At 41.9% G+C, this 27777-nt stretch overlaps 1 protein-coding gene across 2 annotated transcripts; it reads left to right on the plus strand.

Moving 5' to 3' along the window:
• Positions 1–5333: 5333 nt before the first annotated feature.
• Positions 5334–26551, plus strand: GPA33 (glycoprotein A33). Of its 2 annotated transcripts, none has more exons than XM_079974635.1 (7): positions 5334–5620; positions 16127–16281; positions 17327–17387; positions 18825–18989; positions 23049–23159; positions 24384–24507; positions 26018–26551. In XM_079974635.1, exons 1-7 carry the CDS (start codon positions 5578–5580, stop codon positions 26157–26159), a joined length of 801 nt encoding a protein of 266 aa, XP_079830761.1. In that variant the 5' UTR covers positions 5334–5577; the 3' UTR covers positions 26160–26551. The 2 variants fall into 2 exon arrangements, with proteins under 2 accessions (XP_079830761.1, XP_079830760.1); XM_079974634.1 differs by having other exon boundaries at positions 5336–5620; positions 17327–17540.
• Positions 26552–27777: the final 1226 nt, after the last annotated feature.

The following is a 27777-nucleotide window of genomic DNA, read 5'->3' on the forward strand; positions in this document are numbered from 1 at the left end:
ATATATGAAGGGCAATCTTGCTACTTGTTTTTATTGGGTGCCTAAGCCGTGTCTGTTCAGAGGTCAGAAAAGAAGCTTCCTCCCTGCCTCAGAATTTTAGTCCTTGTCATCCCGTTTCCCCACCCCCCTCTCCCTTTTGGACAAATTTGCCCCAGGGATCTTCCCCAGAGGGAATCAATTGCTGCATGATAAGAAGGAGTCTGACACCGAGATCAGGCAAAACCAAATGTTTATTATCAAGACAGCGCTGCATGTGCAACTCCCCAGCTTGTGCTGTAAAGAGGGAGGCCCCCTAAAGTACGTTAAAGGTACTTTATACCCTATAGTCAGTCCGAATTTCCCTCCTACATTCTCCTGTTGGTTAGGAGACTGCAGTTTACAGGCTTTCCGGGCCGCCTATTTCGTATTTCCCCCTTGATATGTACCCCCTCCATTACATACATCTCATGATCATGCTGATTAGCTGTAGCTCCACCAGGGGTGGTTTGACCAAAATTCATAGCCTTTTTCAGCATGCTCAATTGTTTTCTAACTGTTCTCCATTTTTCCTCGCGATTCCAAGTCACCCAGAAACCTTCCTAGTACCTTATAAGGCATTATCTTTCGGCTACTCTCAGTGATTTCTTAACTTGACTTATTGCCACGAGTTTCCTCTTTCTTTGCAATGCAGGCAGTTACAACAGCAAGGCATGGTCATTTCTGCTAAGCTTTTCCTACCCATTTATCCCACACCCCACATCGCATTTCTTCTGAGCCATCTTGGATTACCACAGAACAAGACAAATGGTTGAATAAAGGTCCTCTTAGGGGACCTCAGGAGATTAATATTCTTTCATTCCCATGAGGTAACTCAGAACATAGGAATATGCCTTATACTGAGTCAGGGTCTAAGAATCCCACACCCCTTGGCCTAGGCAGCACATTAGTGGGTGGGGGGCAACAGAGAGAGACAGAAATAGGATGGGAACCCCAGATTTACTAGGTTACCCTACTGGGTTGGTACCGTACTGGAACATGCCACTTTCCTTATCTCAAAAGTACAGTCTTAGAAGAATAGATAACCAACTATGACTGAAGGACTTTGTTGTTGTTTAGTCGTTTAGTCGTGTCCGACTCTTCGTGACCCCATGGACCAGAGAACGCCAGGCACTCCTGTCCTCCACTGCCCCCCGCAGCTTGGTCAGACTCATGCTGGTAACCTCGAAAACACTATCCAACCATCTCGTCCTCTGTCGCCCCCTTCTCCTTGTGCCCTCCATCTTTCCCAACATCAGGGTCTTCTCCAGGGAGTCTTCTCTTCTCATGAGGTGGCCAAAGTACTGGAGCCTCAGCTTCACAATCTGTCCTTCCAGTGAGCACTCAGGGCTGATTTCCTTCAGAATGGAGAGGTTTGATCTTCTTGCAGTCCATGGGACTCTCAAGAGTCTCCTCCAGCACCATAATTCAAAAGCATCAATTCTTCGGCGATCAGCCTTCTTGATGGTCCAGCTCTCACTTCCATACATCACTACTGGGAAAACCATAGCTTTAACTATACGGACCTTTGTTGGCAAGGTGATGTCTCTACTTCTCAAGATGCTGTCTAGGCCTGTCATTGCCCTTCTCCCAAGAAGCAGGCGTCTTTTAATTTCGTGGCTGCTGTCACCATCTGCAGTGATCATGGAGCCCAAGAAAGTAAAATCTCTCACTGCCTCCATTTCTTCCCCTTCTATTTGCCAGGAGGTGATGGGACCAGTAGCCATGATCTTCGTTTTTTTGATGTTGAGCTTCAGACCATATTTTGCACTCTCCTCTTTCACCCTCAATAAAAGGTTCTTTAATTCCTCCTCACTTTCTGTCATCTGCATATCTGAGGTTGTTGATATTTCTTCCGGCAATCTTAATTCCGGCTAGGGATTCATCCAGCCCAGCCTTTCGCATGATGAATTCTGCATATAAGTTAAATAAGCAGGGAGACAAAATGCAGCCTTGTCGTACTCCTTTCCCAATTTTGAACCAGTCAGTTGTTCCATATCCAGTTCTAACTGTAGCTTCTTGTCCCACATAGAGATTTCTCAGGAGATAGATGAGGTGATCAGGCACTCCCATTTCTTTAAGAACTTGCCATAGTTTGCCATGGTCGACACAGTCAAAGGCTTTTGCATAGTCAATGAAGCAGAAGTAAATGTCTTTCTGGAACTCTCTAGCTTTCTCCATAATCCAGCGCATGTTTGCAATTTGGTCTCTGGTTCCTCTGCCTCTTCTAAATCCAGCTTGCACTTCTGGGAGTTCTCGGTCCACATACTGCTTGAGCCTTCCTTGTAGAATTTTAAGCATAACCTTGCTAGTGTGAGAAATTAGTGCAATTGTGCGATAGTTGGAGCATTCTTTGGCACTGCCCTTCTTTGGGATTGGGATGTAGACTGATCTTCTCCAATCTTCTGGCCACTGCTGAGTTTTCCAAACTTGCTGGCATATTGAGTGTAGCACCTTAACAGCATCATCTTTTAAAATTTTAAATAGTTCAGCTGGAATACCATCACTTCCACTGGCCTTGTTATTTGCAGTGCTTTCTAAGGCCCATTTGACTTCACTCTCCAGGATGTCTGGCTCAAGGTCAGCAACCACACTACCTGGGGTATATGAGACATCCGTTTCTTTCTGGTATAATTCCTCTGTGTATTCTTGCCACCTCTTCTTGATGTCTTCTGCTTCTGTTAGGTCCTTTCCACTTTTGTCCTTTATTATGGAAATCTTTGTACGAAATGTTCCTTTCATATCTCCAATTTTCTTGAACAGATCTCTGGTTCTTCCCATTCTATTGCTTTCCTCTATTTCTTTGCATTGCTTGTTTAAGAAGGTCTTCTTGTCTCTCCTTGCTATTCTTTGGAAATCTGCATTCAATTTCCTGTATGTTTCACGATCTCCCTTGCATTTTGCTTGCCTTCTCTCCCCCGCTATTTGTAAGGCCTCATTGGACAGCCACTTTGCTTTCTTGCATTTCCTTTTCATTGGGATGGTTTTCGTTGCTGCCTCCTGTATAATGTTACGAGCCTCCATCCATAGTTCTTCAGGCACTCTGTCCACCAAATCTAAATCCTTAAACCTGTTCCTCACTTCCACTGTGTATTCATAAGGGATTTGACTTAGATTGTATCTTACCGGCCCAGTGGTTTTTCCTACTTTCTTCAGTTTAAGCTTGAATTTTGCTATAAGAAGCTGATGATCTGAGCCACAGTCAGCTCCAGGTCTTGTTTTTGCTGACTGTATAGAGCTTCTCCATCTTTGGCTGCAGAGAATATAATCAATCTGATTTCGATGCTGCCCATCTGGTGATGTCCATGTGTAGAGTCGTCTCTTGTGTTGTTGGAAAAGCGTGTTTGTGATGACCAGCTTGTTCTCTTGACAGAACTCTATTAGCCTTTGCCCTGCTTCGTTTTGATCTCCAAGGCCAAACTTGCCAGTTGTTCCTTTTATCTCTTGACTCCCTACTTTAGCATTCCAATCCCCTATAATGAGAAGAACATCCTTCTTTGGTGTCACTTCTATAAGGTGTTGTAAGTCTTCATAGAATTGGTCAATTTCAGTTTCTTCAGCACCAGTAGTTGGTGCATAAACTTGGATTACTGTGATGTTAAAAGGTCTGCCTTGGATTCGTATCGAGATCATTCTATCATTTTTGAGATTGCATCCCAGTACAGCTTTTGCCACTCTTTTGTTGACTATGAGGGCCACTCCATTTCTTTTACGGGTTTCTTGCCCACAGTAGTAGATATGATGGTCATCCGAACTGAATTCACCCATTCCCGTCCATTTTAGTTCACTGATGCCCAGGATGTCAATATTTATTCTTGCCATCTCATTTTTGACCACCTCCAACTTACCCATGTTCATGGTTCTTACATTCCAGGTTCCTATGCAATATTTTTCTTTACAGCATTGGACTTTCCTTTCGCTTCCAGGCATATCCGCAACTGAGCGTCCTTTTGGCTTTGGCCCAGCCGCTTCATCAGCTCTGGATCTACTTGTACTTGCCCTCCGCTCTTCCCCAGTAGCATGTTGGACGCCTTCCGACCTGAGGGGCTCATCTTCCAGCGTCATAACTTTTATATGCCTGTTGTCTTTGTCCATGGAGTTTTCTTGGCAGGGATACTGGAGTGGCTTGCCGGTTCCTCCTCCAGGTGGATCACGTTTGGTCAAAACTCTCCACTATGACCTGTTCATCTTGGGTGCCCTGCTCGGCATAGTTCATAGCTTCTCTGAGTTCTTCAAGCCCCTTCGCCACGGCAAGGCAGTGATCCATGAAGGGGGACTGAAGGACTATGACACATTAAAACATACTGGTGTAAGTTGGCTACAATATCATCAACTCAACTGAATTTTTAAACAAGATAAAATGGAAAATGGGTTTGACAAGATAATTTCTGAACTAGATAAAGAACTCTCAAATAAAAAAAAATCTGTCTAAAATGTATAAATTATTATTAAATTGGCACCTAAAAGACGAAGAAGTCAAAAATGTAATGGTAAAATGAGCGCAGGAACTCCAAACCTGCTTTACTTTTGTAACCTGAATTTTCTGTATGGATATAATCCTACATAAAATTAAAGACAGTTTGGAAGTGCCCTCAGTTTCAAACAATGGACACAAAAATACTCCATACCTGGAATTTTCTAATAGTTGTGATGTCTTGTGTGTACACAGAATGTGTTCCAAACTTGCACCAAAGTTCAACTTTCTATGTATTGTGAAAGGGACACATTTCTGGTACTCTTGTATGTGAGTGAAGCAGAAATATATGATAGCAACAATACAGTGATCTCTCAAGGGTTTGTGAGAGGTAACACAACCCTTTGGCCCCTGTTTCAGGCAACTACAGGTGGTGCCTGAGGAAAATTAAGAAAAGCCAGGATTCCAGAAACATAATAGTGATTTTCTGAGCTATAGCTATAAATGTACCCTAGACAGTAAATTGCAGCACAGTGGGTGGAGAAAGTGGAAAGTGTTTTAACAGCACACAACATGAAAACAGTGCTGAATAAACAAAATATTGTAGCACATCTGTCAGGTTAGCAGAATGAATAGAAATTAGGCTAGGCTGCCACAGATAACACCTAGTCTTGATGTCTTTAATGGCTGAAGCAAGCAGCACTCTTGAATAATCACCATAAAAATTGTAGTGCCTGCAGCAGCAGCAGCAGCGTGGTCTTCTTACCATAATATTTTTCTCATGGTACTTGCACGAGCACTTTCACCTGGGCGTTTGTGATACGTTATTGCTTCCTTTGTGTACTCGTCTGTCAGAAGGGATCAGGAATGATAGGTTGTTTGCTTAGGTGCGGATAGGATCAATTAAACAGGCAGGGTAGTTTCCTTCAGCTTGAAAGGGAAAAGATAAGAACACAGCCTGCCCTCCTAGTTTGAAGGGGCGGGAAGGTGAGCAAGGGTGAAAGGGGAAGGAAGCAGAAACAGCACATACAGCACAGAAGAGGGGAGACAGTCCAGGCAACAGCAGGAAGGCAGGTTGTCCTTCCCTCAAACTTCAGATTTATCTTTCATTACCTGGATATTTGCTTGGGTGAGGAGAAAAGCACACCATGATGGCGAACAAGGAAGTAACATGGTTTATACTCAGTGCAGGTGAGTACTACTTTTTGCCTACCAGTGGTATGCTAGTGCGATGGACAGGGAGAAGGTGCCCATGGATATTTCATCGTACAAATCTCAGGCCTTGCAGTCCAACAAATTTATAGTAGATACCAATCTGTTGTGCAGGATCTAGGTGTCTCCCATAAAGTCTTTCTGTTACTGGGATACTGCACTGACCCTGTACTCATACAATTCTTTGTTGCTGTTGAGAAAATGTTATTTTTTCCCCCATTGGCACCTCTATGTATTTTGCAACAGCTGCGTAGAATGTGGATGAAGAAGCAGTGTTATGGGTACCTTTGTGATATTTCCAGGGTTAAGCAGCACAGGACCTAGGACCACACCAATTTATAAATGTTGACTTTTTAATGTTTCTTTAAATTATTCCCTTAATGTTGTGGGCTACCAGAATGCAACAGCAGTGCCAGACTGTTCATCTAGGATTAGATTAAAACAGAAACACAGAAGCAGGAAGGCTACCCTGGCACACTGCTCTGCCAAGATTTTAATTATCCTAAGTTGTTTGCAGTGCATTGACACGAGGAAAGGAACATTCTGAAATGGTTTTCTTAGATGAATGAAGTATCTCCACTTAGGTTAAGTGGAGAAATCCTAAGCATATGAAGCTTCCTTATACAGAGTGAGGACATTGGTCCACCTAGCTCAGTACTGTATTGCTCTAATTCATAGTGGATCCCTAAGACTTCAGAATCCGTACATGAGATCCTTTATCCAGAGATGCCAAAGTTGAACCTTGTACATTTGCTGCACTACTGAGTTATGGTCCTTTCCTAGCTTGCCACAGGTGGATAACTAACGGATTTATGATGGAGATGGGATTTGAGGGGGCGGGGGGCTTGGGTTCCTGAGTCATAATCTACTCTCTTAACCACTACACTATGCATTGTTTCTCCCTTCCCTGCTCCCCAGTAGAATAGATTAAAAAGAATCCACAGTAATACAGGATGCAAGCTCACACCTCTTTGTGTGGCTATTTGCCACAAAAGTGATCAGTGTTAAAAAGAGAAAGAAAAGAATAAGTGATGGATGGGACAGTGTTGCATACTCTCATTTCATTCAGGATTAGATACCTTGGCGGGACTTGGGCTATGACCTGAGCAGCACTTTTCTGTGCAATCTGCTACTGATGTTTGTACAGTGAGGAGACACAGCACACACTACAGTATTTTCTGAGCTAGATTGTCACTTCTTTTATCCCGCCCCCCCATGCAAAAACATGTACCCCATTCCTGGGCACAAAAATATGGGAAACCCATAAAGACTTGTTCTGACATAGTGGGTGACAAAACTCAGATGACAGGAAGTGTGGCAAGGAGACCTAAAGTGCATTTAACTGTGGGATGAATTCTGGCCTGCCTCACTAGGGATGAGCAACCAACTGGCTCACCCTAGAAGTGCTTGACTGGAACACTACAAGAACTTCCCCTCTGCTAATCTTAATTATCCAGGGGCAAGCCTTTACCCTGAGGATTAAGTGGCACTCCCATCAATGCAGCTAAAGGTCCACAGTGGGAGGGGGCAAGGAATCTCAGCACATCTGTGGGATCATTTGTCACCTTTTCCATCAAGGACCCACCCTTCTCATAACCTCTTGCTTCCCCAAGGCAAGACAACCTGTTTTAGGAAAGGTGAAGAAAGTGGAGATACTGTTGGAGGCATTGAACACCAATGATTTGCAGAGCACCTTTTCTCATTTGGGACCTAGGACTGCAAGTCCCAGGATTCCTAATAGGATGTCCCATGTATCAGTTGTTGATGCGCTATCTCTTGTCCTCTTGGAGTCAAGTTCCAGGTTCCCAGTGTGAACATCTAGAATGCATCATTTCCTTCCAGAGATCCTTGGATGTCTAGCCAAGTCCCAGGTTCTCTGGGCAGGGGGAGATCAAGTTGATGGGAATGTCTTCTACTGCTGAGAACATACCCCATTCCTCTTCCCTAAGGCAGAAAAACCCTTATCTTAGGGAAAGGGGAGATGATTGTGGTAGAGGGAATGGATTAGCTAGCAGCAATGTATGGGGCATCTTTTCCTCCCAAAGATCCTGGGATATGATTATACTGCCCCTGGTAGAAAAATATGTTTCTCATGTCACTGGGGTGGGAGTGAGGTCCTGCCACCATCTCCCGAAGTAGGATTTTTTGTTTTTTTTGCTTTGTGGATTGGTTCAGATGGGTGGGGAGGGAAGGGGGCAGAACTAAGGTAGGTTATGTGCTTGTGTTGATTTTGCTCACATTGATTCAAACAGAGCACTTGCATATTTGAGCACTCTTGCTTGAAATGCTTGCCTCACCATCTGTGGATGAAGACATACAGTACAAAATAAGTTACAGAGAAACTGTGATCATTTAGAATTCAACAGGTACACCTTTCATAATAAATGAACTCCATGTTAACTGTGGGATTTGTGCCTGTTGGGCACCTTCTTAAGACATAAAGAGTGGATTTACCTAGAATGTAAGTCAGAAGTAGATCATGAACCCTTTAGTTATGTGATAATTGGAGCAAACACCATAACCTGAATGTGAGAAACTTGTGATAATCAAGTGATAAAACACCATTGTTCCCCCAAGCTGAATCACATTTTCACTTTTTAAACATTTTCTTTCTGTTCGAGTTTTAACAACTGGCTAAAGTATTTCTCCTGTATTCTTTGCAACTTTTGAAAACTACTCATTGAACTCTGATACTAAAATTGTTGAACTCATGATTTGAAAGAGTCAAATAGGCAGCTTACTGCAGCAGTTTGGATGTTTGACACAGGGGCGAGCTGGCATAAATCCCCTGAAGCGTGCCAAGTGACCTTTGGCGAGCCAACCCTTCTCATCGTAACCTGCCTTATAGTAATGTTGAGGCAACAAAATGGAGGGCAGGAATTCATGTATGCTGCTCTGATCTCCTTGCAGGAAGGGCAGCATAAAAATGTCGTAAGCAAACAGAGCAAAGTTCATATGTTTACACAGCAGCAACGTGGCCCCATCCACCCAGAAACTGTCCGTACCTGCTGCCTCTGCCTCTACAGACACCCGTGCAATAGCTTTCTGTGTATGATACAGGCTATTCTCTGTGTGATCAAGGGCCCTGCCTTTCGTAGGGTCCTCCATTGTAAGTCCCATGCCAGGGGTGGGGACCTATTTTCAGCCAAAATATCCCAGTTCCTTCTGGGCAGTCTTCCCAGAGCCACAGGCCAGTGGTGGGCAGAGGAAGGCCAAAGTGGGAATGGCAGCAAATGTGAAAGTTACCTTTGTACAGTAGGCTAGTTTCTATGCCCATTCCCACACCCCTGCTCTTGTTTATCCAGGCAAACAAGAATCAATTGTCCCAGTTTCAGCCAGACGAAAGAACTCAAAGAAAGGTTGTGGTCTGATGAAAGGGGATGTGGCTGGGAAGGGGGGTATGGTCTGGGGAGAATCCCAAGGGCCAGATAGAGAGCTGATGGAGAGTGGGAGCAGAAAGAACACCCCTGAACAGACATGCCTCCTTGGATTCCTGGCACATGGTTTCTGACTGTCTATCGACTCTCTCTTGATGATGGATTTCCTTCTAGAATTACAGGAAAAAAAATATTTAAATTAGTACAAAGTTTCTGTTTAAAGTTCTCATGAAAGACATCCGTTTATGACTGGGACACACTTCTAGCGCTCTCTCTCTTGTATCATCCTGCTGATCCTCAAACGAATATGAGCATGCTTCCACTTGCCCGATCATAGCCCCAAACTTGCATTTTGTGCAAAGGTATGTAACAAAGTTGTGAAGACCTTCTTCCGAAAGAACAGCTCTGGGAGGAGAGGATTTTGAATAGAGAAACTGGAAGGGCAAGGAGAGTGGGTGACATATAGGGGAAACTATAGCAGGCACACACATTTCACAGGGCTCTCTGGATGCTGCAGGTGAGGCTACTCTTGCTTTCTGGACCGCTTCTCACTGAGAGCAAACGATCCATACAATCCTGCAGTAAACTCCACTCATTTTTGGCTCTCACCACCCGCCTTTTGGCTCCTCCTACCTGCACATTCCCTTGGGGATGTTCTTTTGGTCGCATGTAGCGACCAAAAGAACATCCCCAAGTGAATGTGACCCTCAATAGAAAAAAAATGAATAACCTGAAGCCCTGTTCTAGACATAATAGTTATAATAATTGTTATTTATTGTATCCCACCCATCTGACAGGATAAGGAAGTCTACGTGGGGAGGATTTGAAGTAGAGATAAAGCAGGCAGGGAAAGGGTTAAGCACCCCATCTTTCCTGTTCTCCCCTCCCAAAAACTGTTTTTCTTTTAAAAAGAATTATATTGGAGTGCCATTACTTTTATTTGTCCATAATGCCTTGATAGCTCATCATGCTAGCAAACAAGCTTTTTTTCAGTCCTCTGCTTCCTGGGTATCCCTAGATCAGGCATAGGTAAACTCTGGCCCTCCAGATGTTTTAGAACTACAATTCCCATCGTCCCTAGCTAACATTACCAGTGGTCAGGGATGATGGGAATGGTAGTCTCAAAACATCTGGAGGGCCGGAGTTTGCCTATGCCTGCCCTAGACCCATCCAAGGGAATTTATAAAATAAGCTTAATATTTTAAGCTTTTAATTGTATAGGGCACCCCCCGCCCCCCATATTTGTGGAATTTTGTTAAAGTCCTGTCTCTGCATTTGCTGGTCTTAAAACGATTTGATCAGTTTCCAAAACCAATTTATTTCATATTTTTAGCCTATTTTAACTTGCTTGTTCAACGGAGGGTTTTTTATTTTTTATTTTAAAAAGCATTGACGGTTAGCGATGTGATGAACATCACAGGAAGAAAAGAGAAAGAAATACAATGGATGCAGAAGGAAGCATGCCAGGATGGAACAAAACAGGGAGTTGTCAAAGCCCAGCGAAAAATGCAGCGATTATGCTTTGTTCTCGAGGATCTTCCCATGTTGAAACTGGATTACAAGCCAGTCAGGGAATGTCAGCGCAACAGAACAGATAAAAGAAAAGGCACCTAGGATATTAACCCATTGCCTGCCTGTTGCCAAGCAAACTTGATATAGAAATCTGATTAGGAAAGTGTTTCACAAAACACAGGGCAGCCCAGGCTTTCCAAAGCTCATCAAAAGTTGCTTCTGGCAATTACCTCATCAACTATGTCAAATGCATGACTTCATTAAAGGCTGCCAACTTCACTGTTGCCACTCCATACTGTTGAGTGCCCTTGTGATGACTGCTTGGACTTATTACTGCAAGACTCTGTTTTTGTAGGCTTTTGCTTCCGTGTTGTTCCTTCCAGTGTGGCCTTCTCTGTCTTCTTCTTCTTCTTCTTTTGTGATCACTCGCAGCTGAGTAAGATTGTCTTCCATAAACACAGTTTTAACAATGAGTCCGTAAGTGACTGTGGAGGCCAATTCTGGACCCACACGTCCTTCCACAGTGGGGACATTGGTTCCCAGGCGGGAGTTGATCACGGTGTGGATTTGCCAAGTGTGCCTTCCTCTTAGCACGTTTCTCCCTTGCGTTCTGAGTTTGAGTGTCTTCAAAGTCTGTGACACCTTTGGAAAAGGCTGTTCTCCAACTGGAGCGCTCGCAGGCCAGTGTTTCCCAGTTGTCAGTGTTTATACTACTTTTTTTTAGATTTGCCTTGAGACAGTCTTTAAACCTCTTTTGTTGACCACCAGCATTACGCTTTCCATTTTTAAGTTCGGAATAGAGTAGTTGCTTTGGAAGATGATAATCAGGCATCTGCACAACATGACCAGTCCAACGAAGTTGATGTTGAAGAATCATTGCTTCAACACTGGTGATCTTTGCTTCATCCAGTACAAATTATTAGTTCGCCTGTCTTCCGAAGTGATGTGTAAGGGCCTTCTCTGTAGTGGCACCCTGACTAGAATAACCTCCCGCTAGAGGCTCAATGGACAAAAATTTAGTGTAGTTCCAATGGATGATTAAACACACTTGTTCTCTTAGGCTTTTGGATAAATTCAGGGCTTTTTTCGGCCATAATTTGATGGAACTGAGTTCTGGCACCTCTCAGGTGGGCATCATTGCCATTATAAGAGAAAAAGGGAGGCATTTGTGGTGAGTTCTAGAACCTCTTTTTCTAAAAAATAGCACTAGATAAATCTCACTGGGTGCCTCCAACTCCTGGTATATTCTGAATTGCCCCTCTTTTTGCTGGCGATGGTTTAAATATTGCATTATGTTGTATTATCTGATATACCATGTTGTTGGTTTTTTAAATAAAATTTTATTGCATTTTTGAAAGTTACAGAGAAAAGAATAAATTAAAAGTTTCACCCGAATACACAAAAAAGAAAAAGAAAAAAGAGAAAAAATACAAATAAGAGAAAAAAGAATTAAAAAGATGCACACAATTGCTCAAAGGATACAAACCGTAATTTGAATATTCTATACAAAAGGCTCCCAGAAAGAAATTACATTAATATTCCTTATTTTCTATCTTTCCTTACAATCACTTTCTTTCTGTTCCATTAAACTTGTTTGAATCCCTAATATGTTAATTGACTTCCCTCTATCCCTTTGCGGCTTCAACACTTCTCATTAGTTACCAGTAATCTGTATTCCTTTATTTAAATCAATTTCCCTCCATTAATATGAAATTAATATTTAAATGGTACCTGACCCCAAGCAAATTAGCCAAAATAAATAAAAATAACAGTAATAAGTGTTGGAGATGTAAACAAAATGAAGGAACCTTATTCCACATGTGGTGGACATGTCCCCAAATGTAAAAATTTTGGGACATGATTTATGAAGAACTAAAGAAAATCCTAAAACATACATTTTTAAAGAAAGATGAAGCTTTCAAAAATGCAATAAAGATGAAGGTACCATTTAAATCAATTTCCCCCCCATGAAATTAATATAAGTACAAGCAAGTATTATTTTTGGAACAATATTTAGTCAAGTACTGTAGTTTTTGAAGCAAACCCATTCCTTTTTTACCTTGTCGCCTGAGTGGTTTCTTATTAGTTCTTGTCATTTTGGCTAGTTCAAGGTACTCCAATTGCCACTCGTCTTTTGTTGGTATTAACTCACTTTTCCAGTATTTTGCTATTGATATTCTAGCCACTGTTGTCGCGTAAAGAAACACTCTTTTATATTCATTTGGGATGCTTATCGTTAAAATGCCTAATAGGAAAGCTTCATCTTTCTTTAAAAAATGTATGTTTTAGGATTTTCTTTAGTTCTTCATAAATCATGTCCCAAAATTTTTACATTTGGGGACATGTCCACCACATGTGGAATAAGGTTCCTTCATTTTGTTTACATCTCCAACACTTATTACTGTTATTTTTATTTATTTTGGCTAATTTGCTTGGGGTCAGGTACCATCTGTGGATCATTTTCATAAAGTTTTCTTTTATAAGATAGCACGTGGTGAATTTTAAATCTGTTTTCCATAGTTTTCCCCATTTTTCCATCTCGATAGGATAACCAAAATCATGTGGTTATCTGATATACTATGTTGTTTTATATGTATGCTGGAAACTGCCCTGCGATTCCTATGTAATTAATCAAGGGTGGCCTAAAAGAATGGCAAACAAATAAAGTGCCAAAAAGATTCCCACTGCTAAATAACTTGCCCTTTGGAGAGGGTGTCACGGTTGCCAGGTAGGAATGCTAGTTACATGCTGGAGCCCTAAGCTACTCACGTTCTGAGTTTGGTGGGGGAAGGCAGTTCAGAAAGCTCTCAGTTACAGATGAGTTGAGGATAGAGAGCACAACATTTTAATATTTCGCCATTGCAACCATGGATGTCTAAATCTAGCCCTCCATGGCTCTGCCAGGAAAAGCTTTTCTCTCTCCCTGAAAAATAAGCTACCCGAAGTCAAGCAGAATGCTTGGGGGTGGGGGGATGGGATACCAGAGGGTGAGGCCTTCATGCCTAGCAATGGGTCAATTTTGGTTTCTCTCAGTTTTTCATTTTTACAATCAGTGCTCCACATTTCCACATCAGTTTGAAGTTTTTTTTTAAAGTCCTCAAGAAAATCCATCTGCATTTAGTTTAAATTTTTCCTATTATACACATTTTTATGCAATTTTGCCTAATATATACACTTCGTTGCAAAGCTATTTCTTCTAATAGAATTCGTTTTTTTATTTTCACTAATATATGCATTTCTCTCTCTGTGTGTGTATACATACATACATATATGTGTGTGTGTGCATTGTGTGTCTATGTGTATGCATTTTTCTACCCATTACTTGGTTTGCATTGCAAAATTCAAATGATAACTGTATTACAAATGTGTCGCCATTTACTGTAATATGCTTATGTTTTTTTTAAAAAAAAGATGCTGTGTTTGATTTGCGTTCAGAAAGTGTGAATTAGATAAGCTTGCCTTTAAATGAGAACTGAATCTGATTTCTCCTACATACCTATTCACAGCGCAAGAAAAACACTGGAAGTGACTGTAAACCAGGACAGACTATTTGTCCATCTAGCCCAGATAGAATTGTGATGGGCCTTTAGCAGTTCCCCAGGGTCTCAAGCAGGGGCCTTTCTCATCACCTGCTACCTTAAACCTTAAACCTGCTACCTGGTACTCCCCAGATTCCATATAATGCTTATGGCTCTCCCACCATGATTTATATATCCTCGGTGTTGTATTGGGATTTGGATCCTATGGAAGCAGGGCCAGCCCTATCATTAGACACTTGTCTCTGGCAGCAGATTTGGAGAGGAACTGGGGTGGGCTCTCCCCCACCGGCTATCCAAGCTCACTCTGAGTGTGCCTCCTTGCCAACTGCTTCCACTGTGCTTCAGTCCCTGTTGCCAGTGGCTGCTCGTCTTATTTTATGTGGCAAAATGGCTTAGGGTGACAATGTATGTATATTTGCTCACAAAGGAATTAGTTAGTGTGTCTGATGGGACTGGCTTTCTGTATGTGGACATAGGATTGTAGTCTTAGTTTTATTTTAATTTCTGGTCTCTAGACTTGAGAAAATTCCAGTGCCATAGACATTTAAACCAAAGAATTCCGGGAACTGTAATGTAAGGGTATTGGGAATTGTAGTTCTGTGAGGGGTAAACTACATTTCCCCAGGATTTTTTTTTTTGGGGGGTGTCTTTTAAATGTGCTTTAAATAAAAACACTGGGAGTCATTCCTTAGTCCCCGAGCCCCTTCTCTTTAAGCTCAGCTAAATCCCCCATTACGTGGGAGAAGTTCAAGGGGTTCCCAGGTTACCTTGGTTACAGAACAAATACAGCTTTCTGATAGGTTCTTGGCATATATGAATTTTTATAGAAACACTCCCCTCAACTTAAATTTCAGTGTGCGGGGGGCGGAATTTTCTGAGTGAGACATTCCTCTGGTTGGGCTCTCTCACTTTTTCTCTCTGCTTTTCTCTTTTCTCTCTCTGAATGCTGGTCTTATGACCTGATTATGAACCCACCCCTGGAGGAACCGGTTTCTCCAGCACAATTGAGTTACCTCAGAACATAATAATGTACACTGCCAGGGGAAAAAAAGCCTTGTGGGCACACTTGTTTGCTCCCTGAGCTGAGAGAGGATCTGAGAGCCTTGGCCACCAACAGCAAGCTAGCTCTTTCCACAGATAGGAAGACTGTCCAGGAAGTTGGACAGGTGCATCAGGGATGTAAGATATAAGATAATATGCAAATAGATAGAATCATAGAGTTGTAGGGAGCCTTATGGGCCATCTAGCTTAATCACTTGCTCGTTGCAGAAAATTCAGAGGTAGGTGGTGGTCAAGCTGTTGTCAAGCTGCTCTTACTGTCAATAAGTTTTGTGTGTGCAAACTGAATTGTGGGAGACAGTGGATGGAACCCCCCACCTGCCATCCCTTATCGTACTAGTTGCAGGCAAAAAAAGTGGAACTGCATTATGTGTCAGCTGGGTGTGGTGACAATAAAAACTTTACGTTCAAAGGACCTTGTCCCCCTGTACATCCCTGACTGAGTCATTGAACTCAGCCTCATGGAAGCGGGGGAGGGACAGGGACAAATAAGATATCTGAGAAGTCACAGATGCTCTGCCAGATCCTTTCTCGCCCCGTGTTATGTTTTACTGTATTAAACTGATGTGATATGCACAGACTACTATTATTTTATTAATTGTTTTACTGATTGTTCTGCAAACCACTTTGTGATCATCTGTGGTCTATTAATACTGGAAAGAACTAATGCTTCTTGCTTGCCTGGAGGGAGAAATGTGGGTGTGGATGTAGAAAGCTCTGGTTTTTGTGCAGCTGGAAGGTAACCTACTGTACAAAGGTCACATTGATTGCCCTGCTTACCTATGTCCTAAGGAGATGCAGCCTTTGGGTTGGAAAATGTTTCTCCAACCCTGTCCTAGAGCAGGCGAGAAAGCGCGTTTCTTACAGAAGGCAGATACAGATGTGGAATGCAGATGTGTGCGATATCTTAGTAGGGCGTCCTAACTTATGCATGCTGGCATTTCAGTCAAAGTGACAAAGATAACAGTGGACCTTCTGACCTCTCTTTCTCTTTGTAGTTGTGGCAGCTGTTCACGCCCTCTCCGTAAACACACCTCAGAAGCAAGTGCAAGTGAAGAAAGGAGATAATATCACCCTACCATGTACCTATGAAAGCTCTGTTGTTACTCCAGCTAAGGGGGACATTGTTGCCTGGATGAAAATGCCAGAAGAGGTGGGCAGCCATGGTGCAAGGCATATGATATGCATGAGTGTCTGGGAGAAAATGGCACTCTGTGAAGAAAGAGGTGCGCCAAGACACCAGAGGAGCCTCTTTGACCTCTGTCAGTGAGCAGCCTTTCAAGGGTTCCTTTGGTCTTGGCTGCAAGAGGATGGGGCCAGATGGTAGCCTGAATTTTGTTTTAATTCCAGATCTTTAGTCTTGTGGCACATAACATCAGGCTGTCACTTTGGCTTTGATCCAGCACTTGACAGAGGCCGCCAATCATGCATAGCAACTGGTGGCTCCAGATGGGGGCACATATCCCCCAGGGCCTATCCAGTTCAATTCAATGTGAGCAGGATGAGCAGTACTGCTTCAGATGATTCAAAAGCAAGTCTGCCTGTGTTCAGCGGAGTTAACTCCCAACTAAATGTCCAGTACCCCAGGTCTGTGCATGACTACATGGATAAGAATATTGTGCATGACTACTCACTGAATAAGAATATTGTGCACTGGGAGCATTGCCTACTAATGTTTAAGGCTCCAAAGGAAAGGATTTGGTTTGACTGATCGTTTGGAGGCAATGCAGCAGATTGACTTGGCCCCTAAAACAACTGATCATATCTTCCCTGCTGCTGACAACCATGTACATAAAATGTATTTCTTGAGGGTTGAGAGGTAGGGATGGAAAGACCTGTTAATTTCAGTTTGCTCACTTTCTCATTTTTTCCAGTCTTAAATTCAGTTCTCCAAATTTTTCCAGCAGTTTGTGTTTGCTTTGTTCATGAAAATTCATCATCATGAACATATATTTGTATGCAGCTCTTGACTAATGTACACACTTAAAAGTGATTTCTTCCCCTACTATAATGCATTTTTTGATTTTTTTTTACTACTGAATTGCCTCAGCAATGAGACAGTTCAGGAGATAGGGATAGGTTGGGTCTCCTTGTGTTTTGTTTGTTCATTTTGTGCTTAAAAATACTATAGTGACAAACAAAAGATTTGAGCCACAGTAATTAAGTCTTTTAAACTGATACTCTTCTCTTATTGTTAGGCAGAATTTATTAACCGGTACCTTGATGATGGTGGAACATGGATTAGTGATACTTATAAAGGTCGGGTGAACTTCTCTAGCAATACAAATAATCATGACATTGGCATCATCCTCAGTCAGGTGACCTTGAATGACAATGGTACCTATGAATGCTCAGTCCGTCTTCGTGATGATCCTCCCTTGACACATTCAACATTGGAACTTTTGGTCCTTGGTAAGGCATTCTGCCCTTTGTATACATACCAGTCTCACACCTTAGTTCAGTAGCAGCGCACAGCAAGCAGGAAGTGCTGCTTGCAATGATCAGGGAGTACTCGGATCGCTAAAACTGCTCCACTGCAACATAAGGCAGCCATGCACATTTGTTCTAGATGATGATATCATGTAGTGTTTGTGCCATAGATCACTGGTCTTCAGCTGGTGGATCACGACCCACTAGTGGACTGTAGCCTAATCCAAGGTGAGTCATGATAGGAGCACTGCCACCATGCAAATATATGGTAAAAGATTAAGAAATGGGTCCCCAAATGCATGTTCGGGTTAAAAATGGATCCTGGGTCTGAAAAGTTTGAAGATACCTGCCATACATGATCTTAGACTTGGTACTCATGGCTTTTCCTCCCACCCGGAACTCACCAGAACTCAGTTCCGGCACCTCTCAGGAGGTATTGCTATTGTAAGGGGGAAAGGGAGTTCTGGTACCTCTTTTTCTACTGTTGGTATTCATTACAGTGGAACCTCAGTTTTTGATCGTCTCAGAAGCTGAATGTTTCAGCTTTTGAACGTCAAAAACCTGAAAGTAACTGCTTTGGTTTTCGAATTATTTTTGGAAGCCGAACATGCCACACGGCTTCCGTTTTGAGTTTCCCTTTTGTATTGAGGCTTCCATATTGCGTTTCAGATGTTTCAGAAGTCAAACAGTCTCCCGGAACAGATTACGTTCAAAAATTGAGGTTCCACTGTACTAATGGAAAGAATGGTGAAGACAACCATATATTTTAACCAAGTTTTCACTCAATGGGAATATGAAGAAGTGAGGAAGGTTGGAAGTTGTTCTATAGCAGATAACACTACCCATGTGTTCTGACAGCAGTTCTCCAGGAATTCAGATGTCTAATTTCATCTTGTTGCAAACTGACCCATGATCATTGGATGAAGGGCACTGTATAAATTCACTAAATAATAATTTTAATATTTCCCATGACTTGCTATTGATCCTTAAATTGGAGTAGTTGAGGTATGAACTTGATACCTTCTGCAGCGCATGTGCACTTCTGCTAAGCCCCCACTCAGTCAGTTTATGTGCCTAAAGAAAATTGTGAAGATGTGCAGATTTTGGAATAAAACTGTAATGGGTCAGTGTTGTTTGTGAAGGTCAGCATGCATTACTGCTGGTGATGGGATCTGAAGACAGAACATGTTTTAGGCTCTCCTCAACACAACAGCTTCCATTCTTATGTTGCTGAATTTGCTCAAGTTATTCTTTCCTCCTATCTAGTGGCTCCATCCAAGCCAGACTGCAAAATTATAGGGACCACAGAATTCGGACAAAACATTAACTTGACCTGCAATTCTATCGAAGGATTCCCCAAACCTGAATATTCCTGGCAAAGCTACAATCCAGAAAACAAACAACGAGCACTCGTAGGAACAGTAACGCCAGGTAACCAGTGAGATGTTGGTACTTTGTGAAAATCGGTTTTCTGTATTCAGTTTTTAAATGCATGCAAATATTTTGAAGATTATTAATGTAAAAAGAGGAATGAAAAACCATCATTTTAATTTAGTCCTTAAAGTGTTATCTAGCAAGCACAGTGTAGATGCGATCTTCCCTTGTCCATTGTAATGTTTTCCTTCTCTCACTGGTTATCTCTGCCATTTTCTTCATGCCTGATTTCATTCAACGGCAGCAACCGTTTTAGGCACACCTGATATGTGTGAACCCAGAATTGACTCAAAAACTTCACAAAAAGGAGTGGAACATGGTGGGCGCGAAATGGGGTAATTGCAGGCTTTTTCAATGGTGCTTCAAATATACACAATTTCACTTAAAAGCGTGGTGCCTTGGAACGTAACCCCCACATAAATTGGGAGTTTACTGTAATAAATTCTGGATGCAACAAGGCAAAAGTGGCACTCTTGTGACTTTCATTTCAGCAAGAGGCAGGCCCCTAATTCTACCAACAGACCTTGAAAATTAGTGCTAGCTCGATTGCAATGAATCCAGAATCATGCTCACTGCCTGGTTCTTCTCTCACAGTGATTAAAATCATTACTTCGAAAACATACATTAGTTAATGTAGGGTGAACATAGACAATTGTTCACCATGAGGCCATTAGCCACAGTGGGGCTTGTAATTAATGGGCAATCTAGTTGCTTCTCTCTCCTCCTGCCAAGTGGTGCTAAGGAGGACTCTATCATGCTCTGGCCTCTCCAGTTCTCTGATGCACCTGTTCCAAGCTCTCCCTTGTGGCACTGACACAACCAGGTTTCTTGTATAGCAATTAAGAGATCCAGATTTTTTAAGCCCACATGTGTCAGGCTGGGTACGTGGGAGGTTGCTGCACACCCATCTGTCTTGGAACAGATTATATCACTGTAGAAAGAGAGGGCAGCCCTGCACTCTGCGTATCTTACTGTTTCCTTAACGTGAAACCACATACATTTGTTTGCATTTGATGTTGAACAGCATTGCACAAACCTAACCAGCTCTGTTGGGATGCTGATTCCAGGGCCGATGTAGCGCTAGCTGAAGTGTCCAATGCCACTACCCTATCAGATGCTGTGAGATCACTTGATGTTTATGCAGCTTAATGATGTCAGCAAGATACTTGCTACCCTCTGTTCCCCCTTGATCTCTGCCCCTCTTGGTTTATTCATCATCTTCATAAACTTTATTTCACTAGCCAAAGGCCATGATATCATTCACAAAGGAAACAAAAAGAAAGGCAACAATAACCATAAAAACCATAAAAACACCAGGCACTGTGAATACAAAGAACAACAATCACATCTCCTAGAAATTATTTGTTGCATATGATATAATAGCAGGGGGTTCTCAGGTAGAATGCGCCAGCTTAAATGTCTGAATCACCTTTGCAGTTGACCGCTATTTTATTTAGTTCTTTTCTCCTGATCTTCTTAGCTGCCAACGCATATAGTGCTAGTTTATAAGTTATGAAGTTCTTGATTTATTAAATGTAGCAGACTTGCTGGGTCGGGAACATGGTTAATGCTTCATTGCTTGAGGGGATGGTTCCTGCAGCCACTCATAATGAAGCCTTGTCCCCATCTGTTGCTTTGGACTAACTACTGACCAGTTGCTAATGCCCACTTTTTAGGAAATGTGGCTGAGAGGGTTATGATGGGGCACTTACAGTCATTCTTGAATTGTGTAGATTATCGAACTCTAGTCCGAGTTCAAACCTGGCCATGGACGGGACTGAATCAGCCTTGGTCAGCCTGATGGATGACCATTATGAAGAATGGGACAAGGGGAGTATGACCTTGCTTCCTTTGCAATTTATGTGTGGCTTTTGATACCTTTGACCCTGGATATCAGGGGCACAGTATTACAGTATTCTAGTCCTATTTATAGAGCGAAGAATAGCATTGGCAGATTGTTTTTCAGCCCCTGGCAGTTAAGCCATAGGACACTGGAGGGTGCTGTTTTATTCCCAATGCTATTTCTGATCTATATGAAGCCATTAGGACTGGTTGTGAAGGAATTTAGGACAGGATGCTGTCAGTAAGCTGATGGCATTCAGCTCTATTTCTCCATAACATCCGAATCAGGAGAGGCCATACAGGAGCTGAGCTGGTACCTGGATGCAGTGATGAGCTAGATGAGGGGAAATAAATTGAGCCTAATTTCTGACAGGACAGAGGCCCTATGGATCTATGATTCTGGTGCATGAGAAACTGGCCAACTGCCTGCTCTGAAGAGGGCTGCATTTCTTTTGAAGGAGCAAGCCTAAGCATTTTCCTGGATCCAGGTTTGTCCCTGGAGGTTTAGTGGTCTTGGTAGCAAGGGGTACATTTTACCATCTTTAGCTGGTACTTATTTATTTAATTTAGATGATTTTTGAACCACTTAATCAAAGAGCTAAGTGGTGTGCAAATAAAATTGTAAATAAAGCTAAAACCTGCAAAACAATTGAACCATTTTAATTAAATTAAAATACAACAGCTGCCTGTTCCATGACTGGGATGGCCTGGCCACAGTAGTCCAGATATTGGTAACTTCAAGACTGGATTACTGCAACACACTACATAAGGGTTCCCTTGGTCCTGATTGAGAAACTGCTGTTGGTGCAGGGTGCGGCTCTATGATTGGGGACCAGAAGCGAGATCTTGTCCACATATTATACTTGTCCTCAAAGATCTGCACAGTCTACAGGTTTGTAACTTGGTCAAGTTCAAAATTTCCCAATTAGTACATAAAGCCCATAACAGCCAGCGACCAACTTGGCTGAGGGGTCACCTTGCTCATGTGGGCCTATTCAACTGCTTACACTTTTATGTGTACCATATAATGTTTGTTGTACATTTATGGGGAGGTGATGGTAGTGTGCTGAAACCACTGCTCCAGAATTCACAGTCTGTTGATATTTTAGGCACCTGCTGGAGATTTTATATATATATTTAGCTGCCTTTGGTTTTTTAAAAAGCTTTGTTGATCTCATTTTGTACTCTGCTTTAGGTAGCCTACATATTTTTCTCAATACTTCTTCAGCTAGCCTTTGTGGATGCAGATTGCACACCCCCAAAACATGCTTCGTTGTGATTGTCTAAGTAAGCCCTTAAAATAGCTCAAGATTTGCAAAGAAAATGTGTGCAAAACGTGCTCGTTGTTCACCAGTTTTGCCCATAGGTGGCACCACTACACCAGAAAATAGGATCCTAGTCAGGCAGTGTAAATACTGACATAATCAGTATTAGTTAGTTTATTGTTTTCTTCTCATTTTGCTTCAGAATAAAGATTTAACTCTGGCCCATATTTTTATATATTAAATTGTCAGTCAAGAAATCTACAAAGAAAGATCAGAAAAGTACAACTTAAAGAGCAGTGTCCAGTTATTGCTGCAATTGGAGCCCGTAATGGAGGGCAGAGGATAGGCCTGGCATATTCTTGCATGTATCTGTATCCATGTTAGGATTAATGCAAGTTGCATGGGAAAAGTACATAAAACATTGAAAACTGTGCTACAGTGAAAACACGGAACAAACGGGGTTTCGTGTTGTTCCAACGACCCGCCTAGTTTCTATGTGGTGTGAAATGTGGAACTGCTAACTCAGTCACAAGCATTATCAGAAAGCCAGCATTGTGCACTAAACTGGATTCTAATCCCTCTTCAGTAGTGAGCTAGTCACTCTCTTTCATTTTAACCCATCTCATGGATTGTTGCAAGAATAAAATTGGAGCAATGGCCGCCTATACTGACTGGTCCGCCAAAACAGAATAAGGACTGCATTTGGGAACACATGGTGACAATGCAGTAAGCAAAACCACATGTGTGGCTTGCCTGCATCTTCTCTGCAATCGATCCTTGCCAGAGCTGAGGCTCCTGGGCAATGCTCTGGTCACTATGAAACCATCATCCAGGGTCCATAAGACTCCTCACATAAAGTGGATTTAAAACCGCAATATGGCTGAAGACACTGATTCTATTTGCACCTGCTAAATAATGATGACCCTTTGCATCTTCTCTTTTGCATCAGGAGTGCTTATGCTGAAGAACATCTCTATAGACAACACTGGCTACTACATCTGCCTTGCCAAAAACTCTATCGGAGAGAGTTCATGCAACATCACTGTTAATGTCACACCACGTAAGATTGCAACATGCAAGGGTGGGGGGGGGGGGGGAAGAAAGCATGGCTATGGTAGTCTGATCGGCAAAGCATTTAAGTCCCTAAACAACCCCACGTCCCATTTTAAGAACTAGTCTCACTTTGCTTAGTTGCAAAGCTTAGATGTGGCTGCAGTTGAGAATAAGCCCAAGACTTTATGATGACGTACGGCTCTGATTATGTTTCCACCCTAGGTATTTGTTGCCTAATAGCCATGCTTTGTTTGCTCACTTTTTAGGGAGTGTCTACATAGGACCATCAAATCACCCTATTTCCTCTAGGCTCTTCCTCTTTTTTGAAAACAAACCAAAACAGCACCACATTGGTAGATCACCAAAACTCAGCTATCTATTTTCCCTAAAAGGCCTGGTTTTGATGTGTGTAATAGCATATTGATCAAACAAGTCTACTGTCATTCCTCTATACCTCACACACCTCCTTTACTATTTATCACTTTTCTGGCCAAATGACATTTTAGCCATGTTTCTTTTAAAGCGACCTTTTAACTTGCATCTTCCCACCTATTTTAAATTATTCAAATACTAATACAATAGAATTTGAGATAAAATTAATTTCAGTGAATTAAAAAATGATTTTTTTAAAAGACCGGCTTTCTCTATCAGTGCCATTTTATCAGCATGTTTATTACACAAAAGGCAAGTTACTTCCTTTTTATTCTGCTTTTAAGTAGAGCAGTCATTTTTCTGAGAAAATTTATTTAAAATTTTCACTCACCCCCTAGAAAAGCCCCCCCCTTGCATTTCCCCCCCCCCCGACTATTCTCCCCCATTATTGCTGTTCTTGGTGGCAGCTGCCATTTCCAACGTGCTGAAACACCCCCCCCCCCCCAATTAAGTAGTAAACTACCCTACTGCCAGTGAACCACTGAGAAACTGTTTGGTAATTTTCCTTGGGGTGTGTGGAGTTTTGAGTGACCATTTTCACATAACTCTGTTATTCATTTGACCCCAACAGCAGCTAGAGGGCCAGACTTTCCCTAATCCTGTTCTACAGAAACCATCTAATTCAACCTAGATGAGCCCCCTTCCTGGCTTGTCATTCACAAGTTGCTCATTTGTCATATTATATTTAGCCAGAGCCACCCTCAGGCTAGAGCGAGAACAGTAGTAAGAGCTCTTCCCCAAAGGAAGAGATTTTGTTTCTCAGCTATGAGGTGACTAATGCTAGTATTTTCTTCTACAGCATCCATGAATTTTGCCCTACTTGGTGGAGTCGTTGGTGGGCTTGTTGCTGTTGTCATTATTATTGCCATTGTGGCTTACTGTTGTTGCTGCAAAAATGGGAAGGACAAAGACTATGAGATGACGTGAGTGCCTTTCATTAGGTGGGGGGTGGAATAAAAGTAGCATGGAGAAATTACATACTGCATGCACCTCTGAGGCAGCCGTCTCTCTCTACCCCCCCCTACAATGTCCCTGTTATTGCTACTTCCAATAGCTTTGTACTCAACACTTCCCCAACAAGCACAGCTACTGCTGAGCTTTCTAGCTGCTAGCAGCAGGTAGAAATGGTTTAAACCAGAGCTTTCCAAACTTTTAAAGTTGGTGACGCACTTTTTGAACATGCATCATTTTGCGACACAGTAATTCATTTTACTAACAAACTGGAGGTTGAACTAACCCCTTTCAGCCCCAGGAGGAGTGTGGGGAGCATTTGTGTGACACACCTACACGCTGCAGCTGACACATTAATATGTTGTGACGCACAGCTTGAAAAGCTCTGGTTTAAACAAAAGAATGAGGAAAGGCTTTGGACCCCTTGGTAAATAGTTCCAAAGCAGTTTCAATCTGCAGATTTTTATTTTTTTTGGGGGGGGGGTGATTTTCCCTTTAAAAATTCATACATACTTGATGGGAGTAGAATTGCTGATCTACTTGTGTGCAAGAAAAATGGATCAGCTCAAGATGTCCATTTCTACCTGCTACCAGGGAGGTGTTTAAAACACACTTTCTTTTGATCCACCAACTATAACATTGAGGGTAGCTACATAAACAATTAGGTTTAAATGCACGTGGCTTTACCATTTCTTCATGAATTCCTGCTTCATAACAGCAAGTCCCAACTTTATATTACCAATTTTGAAATTATGCTGTGAAAATGTTGCAAATGGAGATTTATACCATATGAATTCTCCAAACGGAGGTTATTCCTGTGAGATTAGGCAATCGTGAGAGTAAATAAAATAAAGCTGGCTCGGAAACCACACAAGGATATTTTGAGATTGACTTCAGAAATAGATTTGTAGCACGACTTAATGTTAAAGTGTCTAGCATTTACATCATGCTAGTCCTTTTTAGTATGCATAACAAACAACATATGTGAGGGGGCTCTGGAAAGCTTAAGCAAATGGAAATTTACCCAGTAGGTCAGAGACACCTCTTTGCCAAACTAAATTATTAAACAACTGTCTCTGAAGTTAAGTTGTTAACAAGAACCAATTCAGTCTTCACTTTCAGGTTTGTTCATGAATTACTGTTTTTACATACATGGGCAAAGCATAACATGATGGTGGTAGCACACAGATCTCCACAGGGAGACTCATGAAACCTCAAAAGCCATGGGGCCGAGTAGTAATTTCCTAGTATTACGGTACTTTCTGGTAGAAACAGAACAAGTCTCATATGGTACCTTCAACTCCCATTTCCTTGGGCCCCTCCAGGAGGGTGTCATGATCGACAGTGTCAAAAGCCACTGAGAGATCAAGGAGAACCAACAGGCTTGCACTCCCCATCTCTTTCCTATAATACTAAGGCATCAGTTAAAATTAAGAAATACAGATAACTGAAAATCCATCTTCTTCTGCACCAAATTATTAGGGAGACAGAAAATGGCTATCATCCACCTGATGTAAAAATACGGGGACCTGCTGAAGAGGAGATTCAGGACGAGGAGGAAGAAGAGGAAGACAGGCACCACCCAGTACGGCCACCCATTTCCAAAGTGTCTCCGGAGGTGTAAGAAGCTGTGGCCCAGAGATGAGCATTTCCATTTGAGGGGGGGGGGGGGAGACTGTTGTTAAATATTTCTCTTTCACCTTAACTCATGTGGCTTTCCAAGACAGTATAGGCAGCAAGTTTGTGGAGGCAAAATCTGACTTGTTTCCTTATACGCATTTGGTGCATATCTACTCATAAGCTCCTTTCCCATTTGCCCATCAGAGTTACCTTAAAATGGAAAAGGAAGGGGGACTCCAGGACAACCATTATATTGTCAAATTGATATATACACTCCATTCAAGTTTTCACGTGGTGCGATTTGAATTATTGTGAACTGACACTTTTCAGTATATAGGAAAACAGGGATATCTTTTATTTCACTTTTCACTAAGTAGGCCACTGCGATGCAAGAAACTTAGAGCCTTTAGATGAGCAGTTTAAGACACCAGCTGTTACTTATTTGTTGTGCAGCATCTACATAACACCCATTATGTGTTGCTATTATCGGAATATTATACACTGGTACCTCAGGTTACATACACTTCAGGTTACAGACTCCGCTAACCCAGAAATAGTGCTTCAGGTTAAGAACTTTGCTTCAGGATGAGAACAGAAATCGTGCTCCGGCGGCGCGGCAGCAGCAGGAGGCCTCATTAGCTAAAGTGGTGCTTCAGGTTAAGAACAGTTTCAGATTAAGTACGGACCTCCGGAACGAATTAAGTACTTAACCTGAGATACCACTGTAGTTTCCTCAATATTCAAACCAGAAGCTGCTAATTCCCGTCAGTGCATTATTGTTTCTGCTCTATGGAGTTTGATACGACTGTCACACACATTTCTTGGACAATGCATAGACATGCCCCATCTCTATTATTTTATTTTAAAATGGCTCTGCACTCTTAATGGCTAACAAAAGCAGTCATCTCACATGTTAGGAAAGGATCAGACTTTCCCTGCTTTTGGAATGTATTTTTAAAAATATATAAATTGCTTGCTACTAGCATTGTCACTGCTGGTGCAATTATACTGCTAACAAGTTTTTTTTAATAAAAAAAATCACCTGGGGGAGAATTAATTTTCAGCTGCTTGGAAAATCTTCAATACATGGGTTATTAATGATGCATTTTCTTTGAAATTTGCTGTTTTTGAACTTGCATTTTTTAAAAAAAATAATGAAGTGACACTTCACCACTACTCTAAGCGTTGGCTATCACAGCTGAACTCAAATAGAAACAGTAATTACATTGAATGAAGCTGCTTTCTCTCCACCCCTTTCTAGTCCAGTACTTGTCCCTCAGTCTACATTATGTTAACATGCCTATATAATTGCAGCCATACTGGATAATGTATAATCTAGTTTTCTAGTGCATCCTCTAGCAGTTTTTAAAATCCTGAAAATTACATATTCGAAATATAGTCACCCTATTTTTCGGTGATAAGTGTGTTGTTTTTGGATGCCAAGGAAGGGAAATTCAGCAAATCTTTAAAAACATGCCAGTACTTCTGGTGCTTTGAGTACTTAATTCACAAAGCAAGAAGTCTTCTTTTAGTACACACCAGGTACAGCACAGGGAAAGCTCCCAGTCACACCATCATAGTGCAGATAATAGAGTGCACTGTGACTAAACTGTAGGCCACAC

The sequence above is a fragment of the Podarcis cretensis genome (assembly GCF_951804945.1).
Source record: "Podarcis cretensis genome assembly, chromosome: 4".
In the NCBI taxonomy this organism is placed as follows: domain Eukaryota; kingdom Metazoa; phylum Chordata; class Lepidosauria; order Squamata; family Lacertidae; genus Podarcis; species Podarcis cretensis.

What these genes read in the sequence shown, in the direction of transcription:
- GPA33 (XM_079974634.1), top strand. Translation starts at nt 5,578, where the DNA reads ATGATGGCGAACAAGGAAGTAACATGGTTTATACTCAGTGCAG. An exon ending in ATGGTTTATACTCAGTGCAG is followed by an intron (nt 5,621 to 16,126) that starts GTGAGTACTACT and finishes TTCTCTTTGTAG; the next exon opens with TTGTGGCAGCTGTTCACGCC. An exon ending in CGTAGGAACAGTAACGCCAG is followed by an intron (nt 18,990 to 23,048) that starts GTAACCAGTGAG and finishes CTTTTGCATCAG; the next exon opens with GAGTGCTTATGCTGAAGAAC.